The following is a 25,969-nucleotide window of genomic DNA, read 5'->3' on the forward strand; positions in this document are numbered from 1 at the left end:
GAGAGGGAGAGGAATAAGTGATTATCAGGGTTGAGATATGTCCTCAGAGACAGACAGCTACACACACATGGACAGACACACACCGTGCTGAGACCCACCCCTGAATGAGTACTTAGTAAGAGAAGCCCGTAGAAACACAGATATAATATATTTGAGATTCATTGAAGCATCTTTACACAGCTTTAACCTTCCAACCCCACAGCCCTAACCTAAAACACACCAGTCTACTTCTGGCAGGAAGAAGAGGAAGGAAGAAAGGGAGGGAGAGGAGTGATGAGGAAGTGGAGGGAGGAGGAAAAAGAATCAGAGTTGTGCAATCATTCAGAGAGTAATTCATGTCTGCTGGCCACAGGTGTCTGGTAATGAATGTGTGAAAATAGTTTGTGTGTGTGTGTGTAGACTACAGGGCAGACAGGCTTCATCCTCAGCTCAATACTGCTGTCATCGAGACCTCAGCATGAGTAACTGAATGTTTAGACTGGAGAAAAGCAGGCTTACATCAGAAAAAGTGTTTTATTGAATTGTGAGAAGTGTGTGTCTGTCTGTGTGTGTGCCTATCTTGGCTTGTGCAAGCCAGAATGGCTCATTGGCTCATTGTTTCTGTAGGGTGAGGCAGCTTGATGTACAAGTACACACACTGGACAGGATGCTAGTCTATCATAGGGCCTTACCCCCAATCTATCTCCTTAATGCTGAGTGCAAAGCAGAGATGCATCAGGTCCCATTTTTACAGTCTTTGGTATGAGGGATTAAACTCACAACCTTCCAATCTCAGGAGGACACTCCAACCACAAGGCCACTATCACATGAGTATTTATAATCAAACAAGGCCTTGTTTGACCAGGGCCGATCATTTTATTTAACTAGGCAAGTCAGTTAAGAACAAGTTCTTATTTACAATGACGGCCTACACCAGCCAAACCTGGACAACGCTGGGCAATTTGTGCGCCGCCCTATGGGACTCCAAATCACAGTCGGTTGTGATACAGCCTGGATTCAAACCAGGGTGTCTGTAGTGATGCCTCAAGCACTGAGATGCAGTGCCTTAGACCGCTGCGCCACTCAGGAGCCCATGCAGAGCTAATATTTAAATAATATTCCTACAGCAAAATGTGGTTTTCATGGCAAAATTTACAGTAGGAAAATCTTGCTATAACCTCTACAAAAAAGTTTACTTTTGCCAAGAATAACCAAGACTCACATAAACACACACACACATGGTCAGTGGCTGTGAGTGTATCCTCAGTATGCCCTGGAGCAGTTGTCTTACAGGAGCGTCATGCAAAGGCTTCTGGATAAAGAACAGTGACATCATCACAGAGTGTTAGTGTGGTGTGAAGTGAACCAGCCTGAGGCCAGATTAGTCTGGTGAAGAAGAAGAGGGGGAGAGAAGAGGATGATGAATGTCCTTGAACCCCCCTCCTCTACTTTACTTCCACCCTCCCTCCCTTTACCTCCCCAGAGAACCAATCAGAGAACCAATCAGAAACAGAGAAGCTGTAGAACATTGACTGTAGAACAACACAGTTTTAATGGGTAAATAGTCTATCATAAGAGAAGAACAAAGGTTTTAACATACAGATAAAGATTACAAAGACAATAGGTTTACTACCTAGGCTACAGAGATAGACAGGTCTACAGAGATAATAACGGTCTATCATTTAATTTGACCATGTTAATAATAAACCTCCAGCAACAGGGAAATGTGAATTATTATGTAGATTGTAATTCATCTATATTTTTGTAGGGGTTGATTCATTTTCCGTTAATCAAGTCTGATATTTTGTAGTGGAAATTACAAACTTAAGAAGCCCTTTCAAACGTTGAATACACTGCGACAACAGAGTGATCAAATTAAGATAGCAGATCTGGACATCAGCAACATCAACAGTAGATATAGAGACTTCTCTACTTGCGTCCCAGGACAGCATCATAAATCTTGCCTGTCCTCTCCACCTGTACGTTTTGAAACCCTGCGGCTGTCAGCAGGGCAGTGTACTCTGCTGCCGTCCGCTCTTTCCCCTCCGTCTGCACCAGCATGTTCAGAGAGTACAGCTGGGCTGTCAGAGGCCCTGACCCGTCTTCACACAGCAACGCCTCTACCACCAACACACCTCCTCCTACACACACACACACACACACACACACACACACACACACACACACACACACACACACACACACACACACACACACACACACACACACACACACACACACACACACACACACACTGAAAACATATAATGAATGGCTGATTGCGTTCTTTGGCTCTGGGCTACGATGGCCTGGCTGTGATGTCAGTCAATGTGCATTCTTCCTCAGTTGTCCTTCCCAGACTGCTGCTTACTCTGTTAGTTTCTACCAGAAGGTTGAGCTGAAGGTTAAAAGAATATCCTCATTTGCACCTCTGCGGAATGTGTGTGTGTGTTATGTTCTTGCCAGTCTGTGTGAGTGTGTTTGTGTTATGTAACAAGCCTCTGGCTACAGCGGAGCTCTCAAAGACCATAGTGTTTGTGTGTGGCTACTTGTGGGCTTGTCTGATAGGATGCTGTTCTTGACACAGTCACCCGAGGCGAGGGAGGGGGTGCAGAAGAGTAAGGAGAGGGGTGGTATTTGTGACAGTGCAGCTATGGGACACAAACACACAGACGACAACAAACAGAATTTGGCTACCAGCTCTCACAGTCTCACGTCAGAATAGGGCGTTCATTCATGTTTCTCGAACCTCAAATTTCAAGGTTGTTCGAAACGTCAAATTTCTAAGTGTTTAAGGTTAAGTTCAGGCATTAACCCTACTAAGCTATATGGAATTGTTTAAAGAAGATCATACCAAGGATCATTTTGCTATTTGATTCAGAATTTTAAGACCCCTTGAAGTATAACAAAAAAAAGGTAGGAAGTTTGTTCTGAAATGTCTGTCCAAGATCTGAGAGATATAAGAAAGATCAGGAAACATTATTATAATTTTTCAACTTGTATTTAACCCCTTCTTTTGGGCACTAAACAGTCTCAATATACAATACTTTAGTATAGAAGTTGGCAGATGGGCTGTACCGACTTCAGATGAGCCCCAAGTACAGTGTGGGGGTCGTAGAGCACATCGTGTTTGTGACAGTCTCAACCGTCGGAGGCTACAGATGATTTTGTGAGAAGACTAATGTGCGGGATGTCTCATGGTCTGACAAACACTGCTGTATCTCTATCACCTTTCACACCAGATGAGGAAGTGCAACATCTATACCTTAAACTGACAGATTTTTATCAGGATTTTTTATTATGCCATTTAGATTTACGCGGGGGAGCAGACATCGACTCTAGGGGGTTATCTCTGAATGGTTAAGGTAAGGCATTAACTCTGAATTCTTAAGGTTAGGCATTAACTGCGAATTCTTAAGGTTAGGCATTAACTATGAATTCTTAAGGTTAGGCATTAACTACGAATTCTTAAGGTTAGGCATTAACTACGAATTCTTAAGGTTAGGTATTAACTACGAATTCTTAAGGTTAGGCATTAACTATGAATTCTTAAGGTTAGGCATTAACTATGAATTCTTAAGGTTAGGCATTAACTATGAATTCTTAAGGTTAGGCATTAACTATGAATTCTTAAGGTTAGGCATTAACTATGAATTCTTAAGGTTAGGCATTAACTATGAATTCTTAAGGTTAGGCATTAACTACGAATTCTTAAGGTTAGGCATTAACTACGAATTCTTAAGGTTAGGTATTAACTATGAATGGTAAAGATAAGGCATTAACTCTGAATGGTTAAATAAGGCATTAACTCTGAATGGTTAAGATAAGGCATTAACTCTGAATTCCTAAGGTTAGGCATTAACTCCGAATTGTTAAGATAAGGCATTAACTCTGAATGTTTAAGATAAGGGTTAAGGTTTGGGATAGGCTTAAACCTAAAATTGAAAAAATGATATTGCTGGATTCGAATGGAATGAGAGCGCTCACTGTTGCCTCTAGTGGCCAGTTTCCACATCATCCTAGAAAGTCCTCAGACATGGATGGGCGTTGAATACTGACTTGTATCACAGGTGACCTGGCTGCACACACACACAGAGACAGAGCCAAGTCGCATCTGATCTGTCTCACCAGAGAGAATGACTGAAGGAGAGAGAGAGCGATAGAGTATGTATGTGTGTGTGTGTGTGTGTGTGTGTGTGTGTGTGTGTGTGTGTGTGTGTGTGTGTGTGTGTGTGTGTGTGTGTGTGTGTGTGTGTGTGTGTGTGTGTGTGTGTGTGTGTGTGTGTGTGTGTGTGTGTGTGTGTGTGTGTGTGTGTGTACCTGGTCTGCAGGCCCTGTAGACTTTGGTCAGTAGTTCTATGCTGCGCGCGTCTGTCCAGTCATGAAGTATTCTCGCCAGAATATAGAGGTCAGCATCTGGCAGCGCATCTTTGAAAAAGTCCCCTACACACATACACAAATACTGTCAGTCAAAGACAATGGCTCCTCCCATCGCTCTGTCTGAGGTCACTGATTGGCTGTCTGTCGGTGTAGGAGTTGTCTACCTTCATGGAAGCTGACCCTCTGGTTGTCATCGGTAACAAAGTGTTCTCTGGATGTCTTCACCACCTTGGGGAGGTCAAAGATCGTCACAGTGCATTCTGGGTACGCCAACACACACTGCTTAGCCAGCGCTCCACTACAACCTAGAGAAAGAGAGAGAGAGAGAGATGCAGTGATATGTAATATAGTATTTATAATCACAGGAATATGTTGCCATGGTAACCTATTAACTAATTAGCAGAGCAATAATCCTTAACTGACCAATGAGGTGCTGTGAGTCCCAGGAGAGCCCGCCCAGCCCTGGTGTGTGTTTGTGATGTGATGTGTCATCTCTATGTGGGTTTTACACCCAGACAGTGTCTACAGAGAACACTTGTAGAAACCTGGCCTGTCTGGAAGACTGTTGTGTCTTTAGGTTGGGTGTGCTTTATCAGAACTCTTTTTAGTGGAATCTGTATTCTGAACACACCCACTCATATATCAGACACACGCACAAACAGTTCAATAGTACAGGACAGGGGAGAGAAGGAATCAAAGAAGAAAAAAGAATGAAAGGGAAACAAAACGCACAGAACTTTTTCTCTCCCTCGCCTCTCCCTCTTTCCTTTTCAATAAAGTGTGTCAGCCTCAGCTTGTAGCTGCACAGCTACCCCCTGTGGTCTTTGGAGTTATTACACACAGCTCTACTCTACACAGTGACCTTTCACCTTATGTCAAGATGGTAAACACACGCACACAACTCCTCACCCCCGAGGTCGTAGATGGTTGTGAAAGGTGAGAGGTTGAAGGCCGTCACCACGTCTCGACCACAGATGTTCCAGATGGAGTTCATCAGCTGCATAAACTTTACCATCTCCTCCTCAGACCTACACACACACACACACACACACACACACACACACACACACACACACACACACACACACACACACACACACACACACACACACACACACACACACACACACACACACACACACACACACACACACACACACACACTCTTTTCACAGATACAGTACCAGACAGCTGTGCCCAGCAAATATAAACTGCTCTCTGAATGATTCACAACTCTGATTCCTTCTCCTGCTTTTCCTCCTCCCTCCTTTCTGTCCTTCCCCGCCTCTTACACCACCAACAACGACTGACCGATAGAGTCAGATAAAGAGTGAGAGAGACAGAGAATAATGAAGAGAAAGTGTTTTGTTCTAAAATAAATGTGATCCTTGAAAATCACTGAACCATAAAACATTCCATTCTCATTAGATTGACTGTGAAGCTCAAGGCCCTTCCACAACATTTCTCATTCCACAACATTTCTCATTCCACAACATTTCTCATTCCACAACATTTCTCATTCCACAACATTTCTCATTCCACAACATTTCTCATTCCACAACATTTCTCATTCCACAACATTTCTCATTCCACAACATTTCTCATTCATTTACATTTACATTTAAGTCATTTAGCAGACGCTCTTATCCAGAGCGACTTACAAATTGGTGCATTCACCTTATGACATCCAGTGGAACAGCCACTTTACAATAGTGCATCTACATATTTTAAGGGGGGTGAGAAGGATTACTTTATCCTATCCTAGGTATTCCTTAAAGAGGTGGGGTTTCAGGTGTCTCCGGAAGGTGGTGATTGATTCCGCTGTCCTGGCGTCGTGAGGGAGTTTGTTCCACCATTGGGGAGCCAGAGCAGCGAACAGTTTTGACTGGGCTGAGCGGGAACTGTACTTCCTCAGTGGTAGGGAGGCGAGCAGGCCAGAGGTGGATGAACGCAGTGCCCTTATTTGGGTGTAGGGCCTGATCAGAGCCTGGAGGTACTGAGGTGCCGTTCCCCTCACAGCTCCGTAGGCAAGCACCATGGTCTTGTAGCGGATGCGAGCTTCAACTGGAAGCCAGTGGAGAGAGTGGAGGAGCGGGGTGACGTGAGAGAACTTGGGAAGGTTGAACACCAGACGGGCTGCGGCGTTCTGGATGAGTTGTAGGGGTTTAATGGCACAGGCAGGGAGCCCAGCCAACAGCGAGTTGCAGTAATCCAGACGGGAGATGACAAGTGCCTGGATTAGGACCTGTGCCGCTTCCTGTGTGAGGCAGGGTCGTACTCTGCGGATGTTGTAGAGCATGAACCTACAGGAACGGGCCACCGCCTTGATGTTAGTTGAGAACGACAGGGTGTTGTCCAGGATCACGCCAAGGTTCTTAGTGCTCTGGGAGGAGGACACAATGGAGTTGTCAACCGTGATGGCGAGATCATGGAACGGGCAGTCCTTCCCCGGGAGGAAGAGCAGCTCCGTCTTGCCGAAGTTCAGCTTGAGGTGGTGATCCGTCATCCACACTGATATGTCTGCCAGACATGCAGAGATGCGATTCGCCACCTGGTCATCAGAAGGGGGAAAGGAGAAGATTAATTGTGTGTCGTCTGCATAGCAATGATAGGAGAGACCATGTGAGGTTATGACAGAGCCAAGTGACTTGGTGTATAGCGAGAATAGGAGAGGGCCTAGAACAGAGCCCTGGGGGACACCAGTGGTGAGAGCGCATGGTGAGGAGACAGATTCTCGCCACGCCACCTGGTAGGAGCGACCTGTCAGGTAGGACGCAATCCAAGCGTGGGCCACGCCGGAGATGCCCAACTCGGAGAGGGTGGAGAGGAGGATCTGATGGTTCACAGTATCGAAGGCAGCCGATAGGTCTAGAAGGATGAGAGCAGAGGAGAGAGAGTTAGCTTTAGCGGTGCGGAGCGCCTCTGTGATACAGAGAAGAGCAGTCTCAGTTGAATGACTAGTCTTGAAACCTGACTGATTTGGATCAAGAAGGTCATTCTGAGAGAGATAGCGGGAGAGCTGACCAAGGACGGCACGTTCAAGAGTTTTGGAGAGAAAAGAAAGAAGGGATACTGGTCTGTAGTTGTTGACATCGGAGGGATCGAGTGTAGGTTTTTTCAGAAGGGGTGCAACTCTCGCTCTCTTGAAGACGGAAGGGACGTAGCCAGCGGTCAGGGATAAGTTGATGAGCGAGGTGAGGTAAGGGAGAAGGTCTCCGGAAATGGTCTGGAGAAGAGAGGAGGGGATAGGGTCAAGCGGGCAGGTTGTTGGGCGGCCGGCCGTCACAAGACGCGAGATTTCATCTGGAGAGAGAGGGGAGAAAGAGGTCAGAGCACAGGGTAGGGCACTGTGAGCAGAACCAGCGGTGTCGTTTGACTTAGCAAACGAGGATCGGATGTCGTCGACCTTCTTTTCAAAATGGTTGACGAAGTCATCTGCAGAGAGGGAGGGGGGGGAGGGAGAGAAGGTGGCAAAGAGCTTCCTAGGGTTAGAGGCAGATGCTTGGAATTTAGAGTGGTAGAAAGTGGCTTTAGCAGCAGAGACAGAGGAGGAAAATGTAGAGAGGAGGGAGTGAAAGGATGTCAGGTCCGCAGGGAGGCGAGTTTTCCTCCATTTCCGCTCGGCTGCCCGGAGCCCTGTTCTGTGAGCTCGCAATGAGTCGTCAAGCCACGGAGCGGGAGGGGAGGACCGAGCCGGCCTGGAAGATAGGGGACATAGAGAGTCAAAGGATGCAGAAAGGGAGGAGAGGAGGGTTGAGGAGGCAGAATCAGGAGATAGGTTGGAGAAGGTTTGAGCAGAGGGAAGAGATGATAGGATGGAAGAGGAGAGAGTAGCGGGGGAGAGAGAGCGAAGGTTGGGACGGCGCGATACCATCCGAGTAGGGGCAGTGTGGGAAGTGTTGGATGAGAGCGAGAGGGAAAAGGATACAAGGTAGTGGTCGGAGACTTGGAGGGGAGTTGCAATGAGGTTAGTGGAAAAACAGCATCTAGTAAAGATGAGGTCGAGCGTATTGCCTGCCTTGTGAGTAGGGGGAAGGTGAGAGGGTGAGGTCAAAAGAGGAGAGGAGTGGAAAGAAGGAGGCAGAGAGGAATGAGTCAAAGGTAGACGTGGGGAGGTTAAAGTCGCCCAGAACTGTGAGAGGTGAGCCATCCTCAGGAAAGGAGCTTATCAAGGCATCAAGCTCATTGATGAACTCTCCGAGGGGACCTGGAGGGCGATAAATGATAAGGATGTTAAGCTTGAAAGGGCTGGTAACTGTGACAGCATGAAATTCAAAGGAGGCGATAGACAGATGGGTAAGGGGAGAAAGAGAGAATGACCACTTGGGAGAGATAAGGATCCCGATGCCACCACCCCGCTGACCAGAAGCTCTCGGGGTGTGCGAGAACACGTGGGCGGACGAAGAGAGAGCAGTAGGAGTAGCAGTGTTATCTGTGGTGATCCATGTTTCTGTCAGTGCCAAGAAGTCGAGGGACTGGAGGGAGGCATAGGCTGAGATGAACTCTGCCTTGTTGGCTGCAGATCGGCAGTTCCAGAGGCTACCGGAGACCTGGAACTCCACGTGGGTCGTGCGCGCTGGGATCACCAGATTAGGGTGGCAGCGGCCACGCGGTGTGGAGCGTTTGTATGGTCTGTGCAGAGAGGAGAGAACAGGGATAGACAGACACATAGTTGACAGGCTACAGAAGAGGCTACGCTAATGCAAGGAGATTGGAATGACAAGTGGACTACACGTCTCAAATGTTCAGAAAGTTAAGCTTACGTAGCAAGAATCTTATTGACTAAAATGATTAAAATGATACAGTACTGCTGAAGTAGGCTAGCTGGCAGTGGCTGCGTTGTTGACTTTGTAGGCTAGCTGGCAGTGGCTGCGTTGTTGACACTACACTAATCAAGTTGTTCCGTTGAGTGTAATAGTTTCTACAGTGCTGCTATTCGGGGGCTAGCTGGCTAGCTAGCAGTGTTGATTACGTTACGTTGCGTTAAAAGAACGACAACAATTATCTTTGATACACAGACGGCTATGTAGCTAGCTATGTAGCTAGCTACGATCAAACAAATCAAACCGTTGTGCTGTAATGAAATGAAATGAAAACATTCCACAACATTTCTCATTCCACAACATTTCTCATTCCACAACATTTCTCATTCCACAACATTTCTCATTCCACAACATTTCTCATTCCACAACATTTCTCATTCCACAACATTTCTCATTCCACTGACACTTTTTCTCCAGGCAGGAAAGCAGAGGGAGAGAGAGAATATGTGGAGAAGGAGAATATGGAGAGAGAGTAAAAGTAGAGTAGAGATGAAGAGCTGTGTGTGTATGAGTGTGTCACCTGTACAGGGCTTCAAACAGATGTTCAGATTTGACACCGAACGCCTTCTCATACTGATTACTGCCCTCCCTGGGGGGACAAAGGTCAGGTTCCTGTTTCAATCCAAATCCAAATTTGTTCTCCTTGGTGAACACAACTCAGGTGAGAGGACTCACCTCACAGCGTCAGTCAGGTAATGCCAGCAGAGGTAGATGGTCTTGGAGCTGTAGTGGATGGACTGGGTCAGGGACACTGGACTGGACTGGGTCAGATACACACTGGACTGCTCTGTGTTACTGTACGTCACTAGAGACACAGAGAGGGGTATATGAAAGAGTGAGTGAGTGTGAGAGAGAGTTACCCTGTCCATCCAGTCTGTCTGTGTGTGTGTGCATTACTCTGCCCATCCAGTGTGTGTGTATAACCCTGTCCATCCAGTCTGTCTGTGTCCGACTAGCATCACCACCCTGGATGGTTCCGACCTTGAATATGTGGACATCTATAAGTACCTAGGTGTCTGGCTAGACTGCAAACTCTCCTTCCAGACCCACATCAAACATCTACAATCGAAAATCAAATCAAGAGTCGGCTTTCTATTCCGCAACAAAGCCTCCTTCACTCACGCTGCCAAGCTTACCCTAGTAAAACTGACTATCCTACCGATCCTCGACTTCGGCGATGTCATCTACAAAATGGCTTCCAACACTCAGCAAACTGGATGCAGTCTATCACAGTGCCATCCGTTTTGTCACTAAAGCACCTTATACCACCCACCACTGCGACTTGTATGCTCTAGTCGGCTGGCCCTCACTACATATTCGTCGCCAGACCCACTGGCTCCAGGTCATCTACAAGTCCATGCTAGGTAAAGCTCCGCCTTATCTCAGTTCACTGGTCACGATGGCAACACCCATCCGTAGCACGCGCTCCAGCAGGTGTATCTCACTGATCATCCCTAAAGCCAACACATCATTTGGCCGCCTTTCGTTCCAGTACTCTGCTGCCTGTGACTGGAACGAATTGCAAAAATCGCTGAAGTTGGAGACTTTTATCTCCCTCACCAACTTCAAACATCAGCTATCCGAGCAGCTAACCGATCGCTGCAGCTGTACATATTCTATAGGAAAATAGCCCACCCATTTTCACCTACCTCATTCCCATACTGTTTTTTATACTGTTTTTATTTATTTATTTTTCTGCTCTTTTGCACACCAATATCTCTACCTGTACATGACCATCTGATCATTTATCACTCCAGTGTTAATCTGCAAAACTGTATTATTCGCCTACCTCCTCATGCCTTTTGCACACATTGTATATAGACTGCCCATTCTACTGTGTTATTGACTTGTTAATTGTTTATTCCATGTGTAACTCTGTGTTGTCTGTTCACACTGCTATGCTTTATCTTGGCCAGGTCGCAGTTGCAAATGAGAACTTGTTCTCAACTAGCCTACCTGGTTAAATAAAGGTGAAATAAATAAAAAATTAAGAAAAATTACCGTGTCCATCCAGTCTGTCTGTGTGTGTGTGCATTACCCTGCCCATCCAGTGTGTGTGCATTACCCTGCCCATCCAGTGTGTGTGTATTACCCTGCCCATCCAGTCTGTCTGTGTGTATTACACTGCCCATCCAGTCTGTCTGTGTGTATTACCCTGTCCATCCAGTCTGTCTGTGCGTGTGTGCATTACCCTGTCCGTCCAGTGTGTGTGTGTGTGTGTGTGTGTGTGTGTGTGTGTGTGTGTGTGTGTGTGTGTGTGTGTGTGTGTGTGTGTGTGTGTGTGTGTGTGTGTGTGTGTGTGTGTGTGTGTGTGTGTGTGTATTACCCTGTCGGTCCAGTGTGTGTGTGTATTACCCTGTCCGTCCAGTGTGTGTGTGTGTGTGTATTACCCTGTCCGTCCAGTGTGTGTGTGTGTGTGCACTACCCTGTCCATCCAGTGTGTGTGTGTGTGTGCACTACCCTGTCCGTCCAGTGTGTGTCTCTGTGTGTGTGTGTACATTTGTCTGTCCAGTGTGTGTGTGTGCATTATCCTGTCCATCCAGTGTGTGTTTGCATTACCCTGTCCATCCAGTAAGTGTGTGTGTGTGTGTATTTGTCTGTCCAGTGTGTGTGTGCATTACACTGTCCGTCCTGTGTGTGTATTACTCTGTCCGTCCAGTGTGTGTGTGTGTGTATTACCCTGTCCATCCAGTGTGTGTGTGTGGTGTGTGTATTACCCTGTCCGTCCAGTGTGTGCATTACACTGTCCATCCTGTGTGTGTGTGTGCATTACCCTGTCCGTCCAGTGTGTGTGTGTGTGTGCATGCATTACTCTGTCCGTCCATTGTGTGTGTGTGTCTATTACCCTGTCCGTCCAGTGTGTGTGTGTGCATTACCCTGTCCTTCCAGTGTGTGTGTGCATTACCCTGTCCGTCCAGTGTGTGTGTGTGTGTGCATTACCCTGTCCTTCCAGTGTGTGTGTGTGCATTACCTTGTCCTTCCAGTGTGTGTGTATTGAGTAGGTCCAGCCCGGTGCAGGCTGCCAGGAGCCTCTCAGTCCCATCCTGGCTGGCCCTGATTCCCAGTGCTACCTCCTCTAGAGAGAGGGGGTGCTGTGACGAGGCCAGCAGGTCAAACACACCCAGCTCACAGGCTGTGAACAGGGTCTAGGGAGAGAGGGCAGGCTCAAACACACACATCAAACAATGGTTGAGAATGGGACTTGAATCCTGTGTGTGTTTTACCTTAGAGACCAGGAAGCCTTCCATATAGTCCAGAATCTTCCGGGGGTAGGCAGCAGCAGTAGTAACAGTAGTAGTAGTACCAGCTGGCTCCATTAGAAAAGTCTTCCCTGGTCCCTCAGCCTCTCACTAGACACTTCTGCTTGACCAGCTTAGGTTTGTGTCTGTCGCTGTATGAGACTGAGTGTTCCTGCGAGGCCTCCTGTTGTCAAAGGAGATCGGTATGAGTCCTTTAGTAGTGTATCCTGTAGGAGTTGGTCCCAAGTCGATCCTGGTTCTGCTACTGCTGCTAGTCCTCGTGTGTGTTGTAGTGAAACAGCCAATAGCTCTTGTAAATGTGTGGCAGTGCAAACGACTGAGGGAGTAATATTAATGACCACTGCTGCCTCAGTCTCAAGTTTAATCGGATAGCCCATAGGTCTTGTGTGTGTGTGAGTGCAGCCCCAGTCAGAGCAGAATAATCAGATTAGTCAAATTACCCAGATTACAGTCAGGGGCTCAGACCTCAATACACTGGGTCCCTGATAAACACTACACACACACCTCATTCTGCTTCATACTGTCATTACACTGGGGCCTGTTTTAACACCCACTACTATAACTACACACAAAAATTTTTAAGTTTGTAATAGAACCACAGATTTGCTAGAATAATGAAATGTTTAGAAGGAATGATATAGTAGGAATTAAGTTATCCATTCAGAATATTCATCCATCCATTCAGAATATTCATCCATCCATTCAGAATATTCATCCAAAATAAATCACATCTTTTCTGTCGTTTCTTTATTTCAACAAATAAAATGACACAGTGTGTTGAGGACATGCAGCCACCCATCAGAACAGAGAAACATGAGCATATACAGCAGATTGACGACACCCTGAACCTTAATACAACCTATATACAACGTTACCCACTCACTCTGCTCTGTTCACACACTCATCAATAAGGCAAATTAAATGTACGCAGACAAGCAGGCTCCTGGCTTGAACTAGCAGGAACACCATTCAAAAAGTTAACATGGTGACACTAGGCTTCAGTCTGGGATGGGTGCTTCAAAACAGTCACCAGACATCATTAAATCTCACAGAACCACTCTAGGTTCTAGTGATATCAAGTTAGAACTGAAACTGCTGTCTAGTCTGGTAGTTAGACGTGGAATTCGGAAACGTGTGTCTGTTTAAGCTGTTGGACATTTTTTTGTCTGATTGTCTTTGGCTTCGTTCTCTTTATCCAAGGGGAAAACACTTGACTTAGACTTCAGCTGTCTATTTACTGAGACGGTGTGGTGTCTGGCCATAGGACTACAGATCCCTGATGAAGTGCTCTAATCCTGAACTACAGTTCCCAGAAACCCAGTAATATTGTTATTCTGAAACACAAAACAGGCCATTCACTGTGACCCTAAAAAGTTTAAGTATTTTTTCGATCTTTCCTCAAAGGAGACACATACTAACCAAGTGATCAAACTACAGTACATATGGCATCTACACTACATGTGTCAAACAGAACATAATAGCAGTGTAGCATTCTGTAACCTACAGATGAACGAAGAGCATTGGTGGAGAGAGGGAGGAAGGGAGAGAAAGAGGTGTGTGTGTGTGTGGAGACTGTAAGAAGCTGATATGGTCCAGAGACAATGTGTAGCAGCATACAGAACCAGACCCCCTGACTGTGCATTACTTTAACTAGGCCCAGGCATAGGGTCCTCTTCTGTCTCCTCTGGCTGTGTTGACCGTTTAGTGTCGTCTGGAATAACTACTACTATGCTTCCTGGAGTCCCTGTCTCTATCGCTGCTCCTGTCTCCACTCCTCTCCTTCTCCCTGCTCCTGTCTTTCTCGCTGCTCCTCTCTCTACTCCTAGAGCTGCTGCTACTAGATCTGTGCCTGCTGTCTCTATGTCTATGTGTCCTCTTCCCTCTGCTGTGGCTCCTCCCACTAGAGCTTCTGCTCCAATCACGGCTCGTGCTCCTGCTGCTGCAGCCCCGTCCATGGTGACTGCGTCTCCTGTGGATACAACTACCACTCCTCCCCCTGCTATAGCTTCTCTTCTTCTTAGAACTACCACTTCTCCTCCGTCTGCTATCACTACTCCTTATCCTGTGACTATCACTCCTCTTTCTACTAGAGCTTCTTATTTTCCTGCTACCGCTGCGTCTCCGGCTGTACCACTTCCTGCCCCGGCTGTGGGACCGACTCCTCTCCCTTACCTCTCTGCTTCTCAACCCATAACCTCTTCTCTCCTCCATGCCTCCTTCCCTGTCCGCTCTGCCCCCTCGCCTCTCCTCCCTCTCTCCTATCTGTTTCTCAGTGACGTGTGATCGTACAGTAGCTCTGGGGCTCTCCTCTCCCCTTGGTCTAACCCCGTTCACCCCCAGGGCCCTGGCCGTCTTCCCCAGGTCGGAGCTCTCTCCCCTGGGCATGGTCAGGGCAGAGGGCTGGGTGTTGGAGGTCTGGTTCTCTCCCTTTCCTCCAGCCTTCTTCAGCAGGTTACTAACCAGTCTCTCCCTCAGCTCCCTCTCTCTGCGCTGCAGATCCAAGGCACGCCCCTTCTCTAACTCCACACGTCTCAGCTCCGCCTCCTGCTCCCGCCTGCAGGCCTCGAGCTGCTTCTGCCGGGCTAACTCCTCCTTTTGCCTGACTAACTCCTCCTTCTCTTGCTCCTCTCTTTCCGCTCTGTCTTTCTCCTGCTGCTGCTGTTTCAGAGCCTGAGGGAAGGGAGAAATGATTAAGTGGTTCCTATCAGCATGTTTCCCTACTGAATGTTCAATGGCACCATATATCAAGTGTCTGTCGTTGTGTGTGTACCTTGGCCCTGCCCAGTAGTTCAGCCATAAGGCGTATAGACTCCAGGTTCCGCTGAGCCAACAACAGCCTTCTCTCCTCCGTCGCAATCTTAAACTGCAACTTCTTCTGCTCCACCTCCTGCCTCCGCTTCACCTTCTTTATGTTCTTCTTCTCTTCCCTCTCTCTCAGCTTCTGCTCTCGTTTCCGTATCCTCTCCACTTTCCTCTGCACCTTTTCCTCCTCCTCCACCTCTTTGTGTTTCCTACAACCACAGCAGAAGCATGGTACATCATCTAGTCTAATACATAGTTCTGCTACTGTCAACCAATACAGGCCCCAGTATCCTAGTTCCTACCAGTGGAGGCTCCTCATAGGAGGAAGGGCAGGACCAATTCTCCTCAGTGAATTTCATAAAAATAAAAATAGTGAAACACTTAAAAGTTATCCTTTTTGGATAAACCTATACTTAATATATTCATGGCACCAAATAATTAATTAAAACACTATGTTTTGAAATGAAGCACTACAGTAGCCTCAACTATGTAGGGTAGCACCATGGTGTAGCTGGAGGACAGCTAGTTTCTGTACCTCAATAAATGACTTCAATAAAAAAACTTAGGAGGCTCGTGGATCTCACCCCCTTCCATAGACTTACACAGTAATTATGACAACTTCCGGAGGACGTCATCCAACATATCAGAGCTCTTGCAGCATGTTGTCCATCCAATCAAAGGATCAAAGAATGAATCTAGTACTGAATGCATAAGCTACAGCTAGCTAGCACTGCAGTGCAAACAATGTGGTGAATAGTTTACTGAGACAGTAGTTGAACAGTTAAAAAAAAAAAACATTGAAGAAGCAAAAGAGAGAGAGAGCTAGCTTTATTTCACCCCCCCCCCCTATTTCACTTAGCTAGCCAATGTCGCTAGCTAATTTAGCCTATTCAAACACTAAGCTCAAACAGAGGGGGATGCTATGTTACCTAGCTGGCTCTGGCTATCCAACACGGGAACTCTTCCATGTCAAGGTAAGCTTTTGGTTTTAATAATTTATTGCCACCGGGGCCTGCCGGTGTAACTGCTAAACTGCTTGCTAACTGTACACTGTACTGCATGATTGTAACAGGTTTACTAACACGTTAGTTCTAGTAGCTATGTTAACTTCACATTAACTAATATGGTGAGAATAATGTAGGCTGTGTGTAGTGGTTAACGGTTATAATATGAAGGTTTGGCTTGAAAAGTTTCTCGCCTGATCACAGACAGCTGATATGTTGTGTACAGAAGTCCACAAGCGAAAGGAAAAGGTGAGGAGAGCGTGTAGATGCAAATTATCCAATGATTGAAAGGATCATGCTGTTTGTGTGTGGCTGCTATGAAAGTGAACTTTGTTTGCGTGTGATCAGGGGTGTATTCACTCTGTTCTGGGGTGTATTCTGTTGAAAGACTTTTCTTAAACTGAAGCAAATGGAACGAAATGGGGATAAACATACCCGAATTGGTCCAAAAGAAACTAATTTGCAACTGTTGGACCAATGATTACACCCTATATCAGCAAGATGCAGGCAAGATTGATACATTCAATACTCCCTTGCACAAAGTCTTACCATGATTAGTTAAATTTCTCTCGACCTGTGCACCTGCATTGTAAACTTTCATTCACAGGCTGGGTTGTAAGCAACCTCATGAGTATCATGTAGAGTATCATGTAGTAGCCTAAACCTATTGATGTTACATTGAGCTGGGTGAATGGAATACGAATGACAGTCATCCAATATGCTGTAATAGAAATAAGGCCACGCTCAAAAAAAAGAAAAAAAGAACCGTCCTCCCTCATCTTAAACGACACCGACCGCCACTGGTTCCTACCACCTTCTGTTCGCAGATCTGGACTGGATGGGTGACCACAATATGGTGGAAGCACCTCTACACACTTGAAGACTAAGTCATTTACTTTTAAAGGTAATTTATGGTTGAGCTGTGTTTACCATGAAAGTAGTCCCTGCAAACGTCGGGCTAATGCCTTTGAAAGACGCTTTGTTGGCTGTATATTGACCTGTGCTATTGCGCGATTCGGACTGAATCCCGGCCTAAGAGCCATCACCATGACTAAGATCACGGTAGAGACACGTAAGCAGCAAGGACTAGGAAAACGGTAGGGACAGTAAGGAAGAAAGGATTAGATAGACAGGGGTCAGTGTTTTCAGACCAAGCACATGAATTATTTTCCTCTTTTCTCACTATACCTCTCCTCCTCCTTGCGTTCCTCCTCCTCCTTCTCTCTGCGTTTCTGCTCCTCCCTCTGTCTCTCCAGCTCCTGTATTCTCAGTCGTTCCTGCTGGCGTCTCTTCAGAGCCACGTCACTCAGGTGCTTACTGGTGTCAAAGGTCACCTGACAGACAAATAGAAAAATACAGTGAGTCCTAATTAGAGTTTGGGTAGGACTGCAGGGTGCACTAGTGACACTCAGGTCACCTGACAAAAAGACAGACAGACAGACAGACATGCTACTCTCCTACCACCCCCTCCCCCACATCTCCTCCTCATCATCTCCTCCCCTCATTCTCTTAATTTGGGTTGAGAGGCTTTGACCCCTGTGGATTAGACACTCAGATCTCTCTCCTCATTTCTCCCTCTGCCCCGCCCTCTTTCTCTCCATCCTCTTCATTAAGGCAGTACGGCTTAGTTTTGGATTAGGGACCAGGTCCCTGGTTTAGCCCAGTGATCCTTAGAATTATAATACGGCCCTGACTTTCATTTCACTAAAAGGCCTTAAACCTGTTGCCCTACACAAGCCTTTCTGTACTGACTCGAACCCTCCCTTCTCATTAACTAACACACAACAGGACAATCCCCTCAACCCTAACCCAGATCTAGCCCAGATCTAACCCAGCCTTACCGCCTCTCTCTTCTAATTATGTTTCATCCCTCTTAGTGTGGTTATATACACTGAGTGTACAAAACATTAAGAACACCTGCTCTTTACATGACACACTGACCCTGTGAAAGCTATGAAAGCCTTATTGATGTCACCTGTTAAATCCACTTCAATCAATGTACATGAAGGAGAGGAGACTGGTTAAATAACTATTTTTAAGCCTTGAGACAATTGAGACTTGGATTGTGCATGTGTGCCATTCAGAGGGTGAATGAATACGCAAGACAAAATATTTAAGTGCCTTTGAACAAGGTAAGGTAGTAGGTGCCAGGCACACCAGTTTGTGTCAACAACGACAAATCTGCTGGGTTTTTCAAGCTCAACAGTTTCTCGTGTGTATCAAGAATGGTCCACCACCCAACTTGCCAACTGTGAGAAGCATTGGAGTCAACACGGACCTGCATCCCTATGGGACACTTTCGACACCTTGTAGTCCATGCCCTGAAGAATTGAGTCTGTTCTGAGGGAAAAGGGGGGATGCAATTCAATATTAGGAAGGTGTTCTTAAAGTTTTGGACACTGTATGTTTGTGCTGGTTTATTTTTTATTTTTCACCTTTATTTAACCAGGTAGGCCATTTGAGAACAAGTTCTCATTTACAACTGCAACCTGGCCAAAATAGTGCAACAAAAAACAGCAGTGCGACAAAAAGAAAAAACACAAAGTAACACATGGGAAAACAAACGTACAGTCAATAACACAATAGAGAAATATATGTACAGTGTGTGAAAATGTAGTAAGATTAGGAAGGTAAGGAAATAAATAATTACAATTTAGCTTTTACAGAGTGATAGATGCACAGATGATGATGTGCAAGTGGAGATACTGGGGTGCAAAAGAGCAAAACATTTTTTTTATAAGTAACCATATGGGGATGAGGTAGTTGGGTGTGCTATTTACAGATGGGCTGTGTAAAGGTACAGTGATTGGTAAGCTGCTCTGACAGCTGATGCTTAAAGTTAGAGAGGGAGATAAAAGTCTCCAGCCTCAGTTATTTTTGCAATTCGTTGCAGTCATTGGCAACAGAGAACTGGAAGGAGGCAGCCAAAGGAGGTGTTGGCTTTGGGGATGACCAGTGAAATATACCTGCTGGAGCACGTGTTATGGGTGGGTGCTGCTATGGTGACCAGTGAGCTGAGATAAGGAGGGGCTTTACCTAGCAAAGACTTATAGATGATCTGGAGCCAGTGAGTTTGGAGACAAATATGTAGTGAGGGCCAGCCAACGAGAGTATACAGGTCTCAGTGGTGGGAAGTACATGGGGCTTTGGTGACAAAACGGATGGCACTGTGATAGACTACATCCAATTTGCTGAGTAGAGTGTTGGAGGCTATTTTGTAAATGACATCGCTGAAGTCAAGGATCGGTAGGATAGTTCAGTTTTACGAGGGTATGTTCGGCAGCATGAGTGAAGGAGGCTTTGTTGCAAAATAGGATGCCGATTCTAGATTTAATTTTGGATTGGAGATGCTTAATGTGGGTCTTGTAAGGAGAGTCTAACCAAACACCTAGGTATTTGTAGTTGTCCACATATTCTAAGTCAGAACTGTCCAGAGTAGTGATGCAAGTCGTGCAGGCAGCAATCGGTTGAAGAGCATGCATTTAGTTTTACTAGCATTTAAAATCAGTTGGAGGCCACGGAAGGAGTGTTGAATGGCATTGTAGCTCGTTTGGAGGTTTGTTAACATAGTGTCCAAAGAAAGGCCAGATGTATACAGAATGGTGTAGTCTGCATAGAGGTGGATCAGAGAGTCATCAGCAGCCAGAGCGACATCATTGATATATACAGAGAAAAGTCTGCCCAAGAATTGAACCCTGTGGCACCCCCATAGAGACTGCCAGAGGTCCTGACAACATTCCCTCCGATTTGACACACTGAACTCTGTCTGAGAAGTAGTTGGTAAACCAGGCGAGGCAGTCATTTGAGAAACCAAGGATATCGAGTCTGCCGATAAGAATGCAGTGATTGACAGAATCGAAAGCCTTGGCCAGGTCGATGAAGACAGCTGCACAGTACTGTCTTTTATCAATGGCAGTTAGGATATCATTTAGGACCTTGAGCGTGGCTGAGGTGCACCCATGACCAGCTTGGAAACCAGATTGCATAGTGGAGAAGTTTCAGAACATCAGCTGTCTGGATTTGAATGACGGAGAAGCGGAAGGGACTTGGGCAAGTTTTTGCGGGGGGTGCAGAGCTGTTGGCCAAGGTGGAAAGCATGGCCAGCCGTAGAAAAATACTTATTAAAATGATTGATTATCGTAGATTTATCGGTGGTGACGGTGTTTCCTAGCCTCAGTGCAGTGGGGGCAGCTGGGAGGAGGTGCTCTTATTCTCCATGAACTTTAGTGCCCCAAAACGTTCTGGAATTAGTGCTACAGGATGCACATTTCTGTTTGAAAAAGCTTGCCTTAGCTTTCCTAACTGACTGTGTATATTGGTTCCTGACTTTCCTGAAAAGTTGCATACCACAGGGGCTATTCGATGCTAATGCAGTACGAAACAGGATGTCGTGAACCAATGGCTATATCTGTTCTTAGTTCTCCATCCTGGATAGTATGACAGAACTCTGCAGGCTAACTCCGCCCCCTTTGGCAGTGCTATCTTGTCAGAAAATGTTGTAGTTGGGGATGGAAATTTCAGAGTTTTTGGTGGCATTCCTAAGCCAGGATTCAGACACGGCTAGGACATCAGGGTTGGCAGAGTGTGCTAAAGCAGTGAATAAAACAAACTTAGGGAGGAGGCTTCTGATGTTAACATGCATTAAAATAATTGTAGCATGGATAGTGTGTGTAGTTCAGTACCTTGATGTTGCAGGCCACAGCCTTGCCATCCTCTCCTTTGTACATGAGCTTCATGCCTCTCAGTGTGTCCATGGCCTTGGCGAAGCCATCGTAATCCTGGTACTGGACATACGCCTCAAAGTTAAGATGGCCGCCGAAGGTGAAGGTGTTGAAGTTCTTATCAAGAGTCTCCTCTCTGTACGGGTCCAGCATGGGGATGTCCACGTGACGCACCAGACCAAAACCCTGGGAGGAGATAGGGGGTGTGTACGTTAGGGTTAGTGGGGATGTGTGTGTTAGGGTGATTGATTGATCGATCGATGATGGATTGAGTGATTGCTAGGTATATGGTGCGTCCCTCCGTACCTGGAAGACAGCCTGCAGGGCGGTCTCGGAGGGCCGGTCGGGGGGTCCGTCAGGCAGGATAAACCAGCGACAGGGCAGGCCCTCCAGGTGGATGGTGTCTGGCCTCTCTCCTGGAACAGTATCGTTCATGTCCTTGGCGTCACGGAAGAACGAGTCCCAATCATAACGTGTCGGGAAGTCCATCTTATTCTCTACCGCACGCACCTAGACATCCCACAGAGAAATTATTCATTATTATCAGTCGATTGGGAGAAAGAGACTTCTGTTTAGCAAGAACCTGGGGAAGGCTGTCCATGACCAAAAATACAGACTGCTACACTTTACATTTCCCCCATACATTTTCAAGCCTACACAACATTATCTCCGCTACCTTGAGTATGTCAGTGAAGCCGCTGAGTTTGATGCTCTTCCCATCCAGTTTGGCCAGCAGGATCTTCACCACCCCTCTGTTCTCCACTTCGCCCTCAAAACGGATGAAGTCCATGGTGCTCTTAGAGATCCTGCAGAGACAGAGGTGGGATGTTTACCTCTCCATACAATACATATATCAGTACCAGAAAATATTGATACCAGGCAACCCATTGGCCATATTATCAGTATTGTCACAGGTTAATGTTGGTTATTGTAGAGTTATTAGCTTGGTTATAGCTATAACACCACACATAGAAAACATGTGGCCTATGACTAACAGTATGAATATGTTCCTATAGATAGGGGCAATTGCATGGTGACAGGGTGATGCTGAGACTCAAATGTTTCACTTTAAAGTGTAGAGTACCAGTCAACCTTCTCATTCAAGGGGTTTTCTTTATTTCTACATTGAAGAATAATAGTGAAGATATCAAACCTATGAAATAACACATATGAAATAATGTAGTAACCAACAAAAAGTGTTAAACAAATCAAAACAGATTTTATATTTGAGATTCCTCAAAGTAGCCACCCTTTGCCTTGATGACAGCTTTGCACACTCTCAACCAGCTTCATGAGGTAGTCACCTGGAATGCAAATCAATTAACAGGTGGGTCTTGTTAAAAGTTAATTTGTGGAATTTCTTTCCTTCTTAATGAGTTTGAGCCAATCAGTTGTGTTGTGACATTGTGACAAGGTAGAGGTGGCATACAGAAGACAGCCCTATTTGGTAAGAGACCAATTCCATATTACAGCAAGAAGAACAGTCCATCATTACTTTAAGACATTAAGGTCAGTCAATACGGAAAATGTCAAGTATTTTGAACGTTTTTTCAAGTGCAATCGCAAAAACCATCAAGCGCTATGATGAAACTGTCTCTCATGAGGACCGCCACAGGAATGGAAGACCCAGAGTTACCTCTGCTGAAGAAGATAAGTTCATTAGAGTTACCAGTCTCAGAAATTGCAGCCCAAATAAATGCTTCACAGAGTTCAAGTAACAGACACATCTCAACATCAACTATTCAGAGAATGCGTGAATCAGGCCTTCATGGTTAAATTGCTGCAAAGAAACCACTACTAAAGGACACCAATAAGAAGATACTTGCTTGGGCCAAGAAACACGAGCAATGGACAGGTGAAAATCTGTTCTTTGGTCTGAGGAGTTCAACTTTGCGATTTTTGATTCCAATCTGCCATGTCTTTGTGAGACGCAGAGTTGGTGAACAGATGATCTCCGCATGTGTTGATGGTGCTTTGCTGGTGACTGTCTGTGATTTATTTATAATTCAAGGTCCACTTAACCTGCACGGCTAACACAACATTCTGCAGCGATACACCATCCCATCTGGTTTGGGCTTAGTGGGACTATAATATTTTTTTCAACAGGACAATGACCCAACACAACTCCAGGCTGTGTAATTGCTATTTGACAAAGAAGGGGAGTGATGGAGTGCTGCATCAGATGACCTGGCCTCCACAATCACCCGATCTCAACCCAATTGAGATGGTTTGGGATGAGTTGGACTGTGGAGCGAAGGAAAAGCAGCCAACAAGTGCTCAGAATATGTGGGAACTCTTTCAAGACTATTGGAAAACATTCCAGATGAAGCTGGTTGAGAGAATGCCAAGAGTGTGCAAAGCTGTCAAAGGCAAAGGGTAGCTACTTTGAAGAATCTCAAATATAAAATATATTTGATTTCTTTAACACTGTTTTGGTTAGTACATGATTCCATATGTTACTTCATAGTTTTGATATCTTCTACAGTGTAGAAAATAGTACAATTTTATTTGAAGAACTCTTTGGTAACAGAATGATGGCTCAAACAGTCATTATGTTAACAAACTTTGCATCTGAACTGTTCTTCAAATAAATATGTTATTGCAATATTTTAATTGGAAATTGTTAAAATTAATCCTTGTGCATATAGTTGTATGGTTTGTTTTGCAATCATTGGTTTATGTTTGACATACATTTTAAAGTGAAAAAGCATATTGTCAGCATGACTGTTACTGTGGAATTGCCCATAGGGCCCATGCCTACCTGAGGGCAGAGAACTGCTCAGGAGCTACCATGGCCTTCAACCTCTCCATCACCTCCCAGTTAGAGATGCTCTTCCCAGGCAGCTTCAGCTGGGGCAGTGCCACACTCACCTGAAAGAGAAATCATACAATACATATCACAATACATGCTCACCTGGAAGTCAAATACATTAAGTTGGAGATGCTCATTGAACTACTTTACGTCCAAGTGTATGTGACAGTATAGATGTGTATCATTCACCGTCATCTTGGCGATGGGTTTCAAGAACAGGTTGTAATCCTGACACAGACACACCGCCTCAGTGGTGTCATGGACGATGGTGGTCATCATGACACCTGACTACAGAAAGCTGGGGGGTGAAGAGAAAGAGGGGGGTGAGAGAGAGTGGAGATAGTCAATGGGATCCGTGTGGAATATGTGTAGATGTGATGTGTCTTTCAAACACTAATTGCCTACAATCACTGGATATCTGGCTGGCCAGCCAACTAACTATAATTCATACAGAAACTGCCAATGAATGTATTTATTTTGCTAGCTACTGTAACGTTAGCTAATAGTATTTAATTTCAAACATTAGCCATGATTTTGGCGTCTTTTATCGAGTCACTGGAAAGCAGACATCACTGTGACACATTTGGTAGTAAACTAGATAAATATCCGATATGTAGCTAGTTAGCACTGAAACTAAAAACCAAAGATAGCTAGCCGACTAGCTGCTAACGTTACGACCGAGTGGTTTCAGATAGCTAGCACAGCAGTTACAGTAACGTTAGCTGGCTAACGGTAACCAATGCGGCCGCAGCACTTTTATCCTCAAAACAAACACTAATCATTTACAGTTAGTGACGTATATACACCAACCTGTTTCACCAGCAGCTAAATATATGTACTTTATGTTGTTTGTATGTGTTAAAACGAGAATATATTCACAATACGTCAGTTAACTGCAGTTATCTACACAACAAATGAAGCTACTGGCGGAAACTTTAGAGTTGGGTGAACTTTGAACTTACCATAGACATACGAAATCCTTTTACTGTAGAATTAAACATTTATCGCCACCTTGCGACGATTCCTGAAGCGCATTTGTGCATACCGTAATGATTTACTAACGAAATAAGAAATATTTTGATTGAATATGTAACATATGACATTTCTTCTTTTTTTAAATACAAAATCGTGCACGGATAAATTGCAAATTGTCAACAACAAAAAATGGTATCAAAAGTATCCACTAGAGAGCAGCAAACGTTATGATTACATTTTGACAAAATATTGGCAAATAGACTTTTCCTTTCGTCTTTCTAAGATTTCTGCAAATGGAAACCTACGGCTGGAGTAGGCATGAGAGTAGGGGAAGTAGAGTGAGCACCCAAATAGAGTGAAGTACAGTGAGCAGCACCCCGCTCTCTCTTTCCTCCCTCTCTCATCCCTCTCATTGATTCAGCGGTGCTATAGAGAGCTAGAGCCCCGGGCAGTAAAGTTGGCACAGTTTCCCTGAAAAGATGTGGAGGAATTTACATAATAGACATTATTCCCCTGAGTGTGTATGTAGGTCAGGCAAGCAGCCATGAGGCCCTGGCAGCACTCACCCGGTTCTGTTCTGCTGTGCACCCTGCTCTGTCATCATCACAGATAAACTGAACTTCAGTCATTTTTTTTACAAGAAGAGAAATTGGTCAACTTCTTTGCGGGGGCAACTCAGTACTAAACTCCCTTCAGTACAGATTAGGGACAGCGCTTGACTTGGGCACCTCAAATGTTCTACTGCTTGAGCTCATGTTCCTCTCATAGAATATTAGCTCAAAAGTATTGTGGAGCTCTTACACCTAAATATACACAGTACCAACACATAAAATGAGTACTGTAACCTATTTCAAGTCAAGCACTGATTAGGGATGAGAGGAGAAATGAGGGAGGATACGAGAGATGAGGGAGGAGAGGAAAGAGGAGAGCAGAGACACATCACGAACACAACAGGTGCTGACTGGGAGTAACAGGTGCATAGCAGCTCCATCTAACAGCCTGTACACCTGCAGAGTAATGAATACTAGATTAACCTCAACTGTTTATAGCCAATCAAAGAGCATCAATAATTCAACCACACCACAGCAGACCTATCATTACATTTCAGCATTAGTCTCGTATAGACATTCAATATCTATAGCAATACCTCTGTGTAAAGTAATTGTATACTTCTGATTTGACTACAAAAACACACAGGCGTCAGATGTATGAA

At 45.4% G+C, this 25,969-nt stretch overlaps 2 protein-coding genes across 5 annotated transcripts; both read right to left on the reverse strand.

Annotated features, from left to right (window-relative positions):
* Positions 1-1,512: 1,512 nt before the first annotated feature.
* On the reverse strand, positions 1,513-12,916 carry asmt (acetylserotonin O-methyltransferase). Of its 4 annotated transcripts, none has more exons than XM_046363422.1 (8): positions 12,407-12,903; positions 12,154-12,328; positions 9,858-9,987; positions 9,703-9,771; positions 5,257-5,387; positions 4,524-4,664; positions 4,300-4,422; positions 1,513-2,120 (listed from the first exon to the last, which is right to left on the reverse strand). In XM_046363422.1, the coding sequence occupies exons 1-8, from the start codon at positions 12,497-12,499 to the stop codon at positions 1,909-1,911; spliced, it is 1,074 nt and encodes a 357-aa protein (XP_046219378.1). In that variant the 5' UTR covers positions 12,500-12,903; the 3' UTR covers positions 1,513-1,908. The 4 variants fall into 4 exon arrangements, with proteins under 4 accessions (XP_046219378.1, XP_046219379.1, XP_046219380.1 ...); XM_046363423.1 differs by having other exon boundaries at positions 5,269-5,387; positions 12,407-12,880; XM_046363424.1 differs by lacking the exon at positions 9,703-9,771 and having other exon boundaries at positions 12,407-12,916.
* A 258-nt stretch (positions 12,917-13,174) lies between these two features.
* LOC124044058 (A-kinase anchor protein 17A-like) lies at positions 13,175-24,724 on the reverse strand. Its single transcript, XM_046363426.1, has 9 exons — positions 24,592-24,724; positions 23,971-24,079; positions 23,731-23,840; positions 21,646-21,775; positions 21,276-21,479; positions 20,931-21,155; positions 17,437-17,582; positions 15,213-15,453; positions 13,175-15,112 (listed from the first exon to the last, which is right to left on the reverse strand). The coding sequence occupies exons 2-9, from the start codon at positions 24,058-24,060 to the stop codon at positions 14,144-14,146; spliced, it is 2,115 nt and encodes a 704-aa protein (XP_046219382.1). The 5' UTR covers positions 24,061-24,079; positions 24,592-24,724; the 3' UTR covers positions 13,175-14,143.
* Positions 24,725-25,969: the final 1,245 nt, after the last annotated feature.

Source organism: Oncorhynchus gorbuscha, linkage group LG09 (assembly GCF_021184085.1).
Source record: "Oncorhynchus gorbuscha isolate QuinsamMale2020 ecotype Even-year linkage group LG09, OgorEven_v1.0, whole genome shotgun sequence".
NCBI classification, from domain to species: Eukaryota; Metazoa; Chordata; class Actinopteri; order Salmoniformes; family Salmonidae; genus Oncorhynchus; species Oncorhynchus gorbuscha.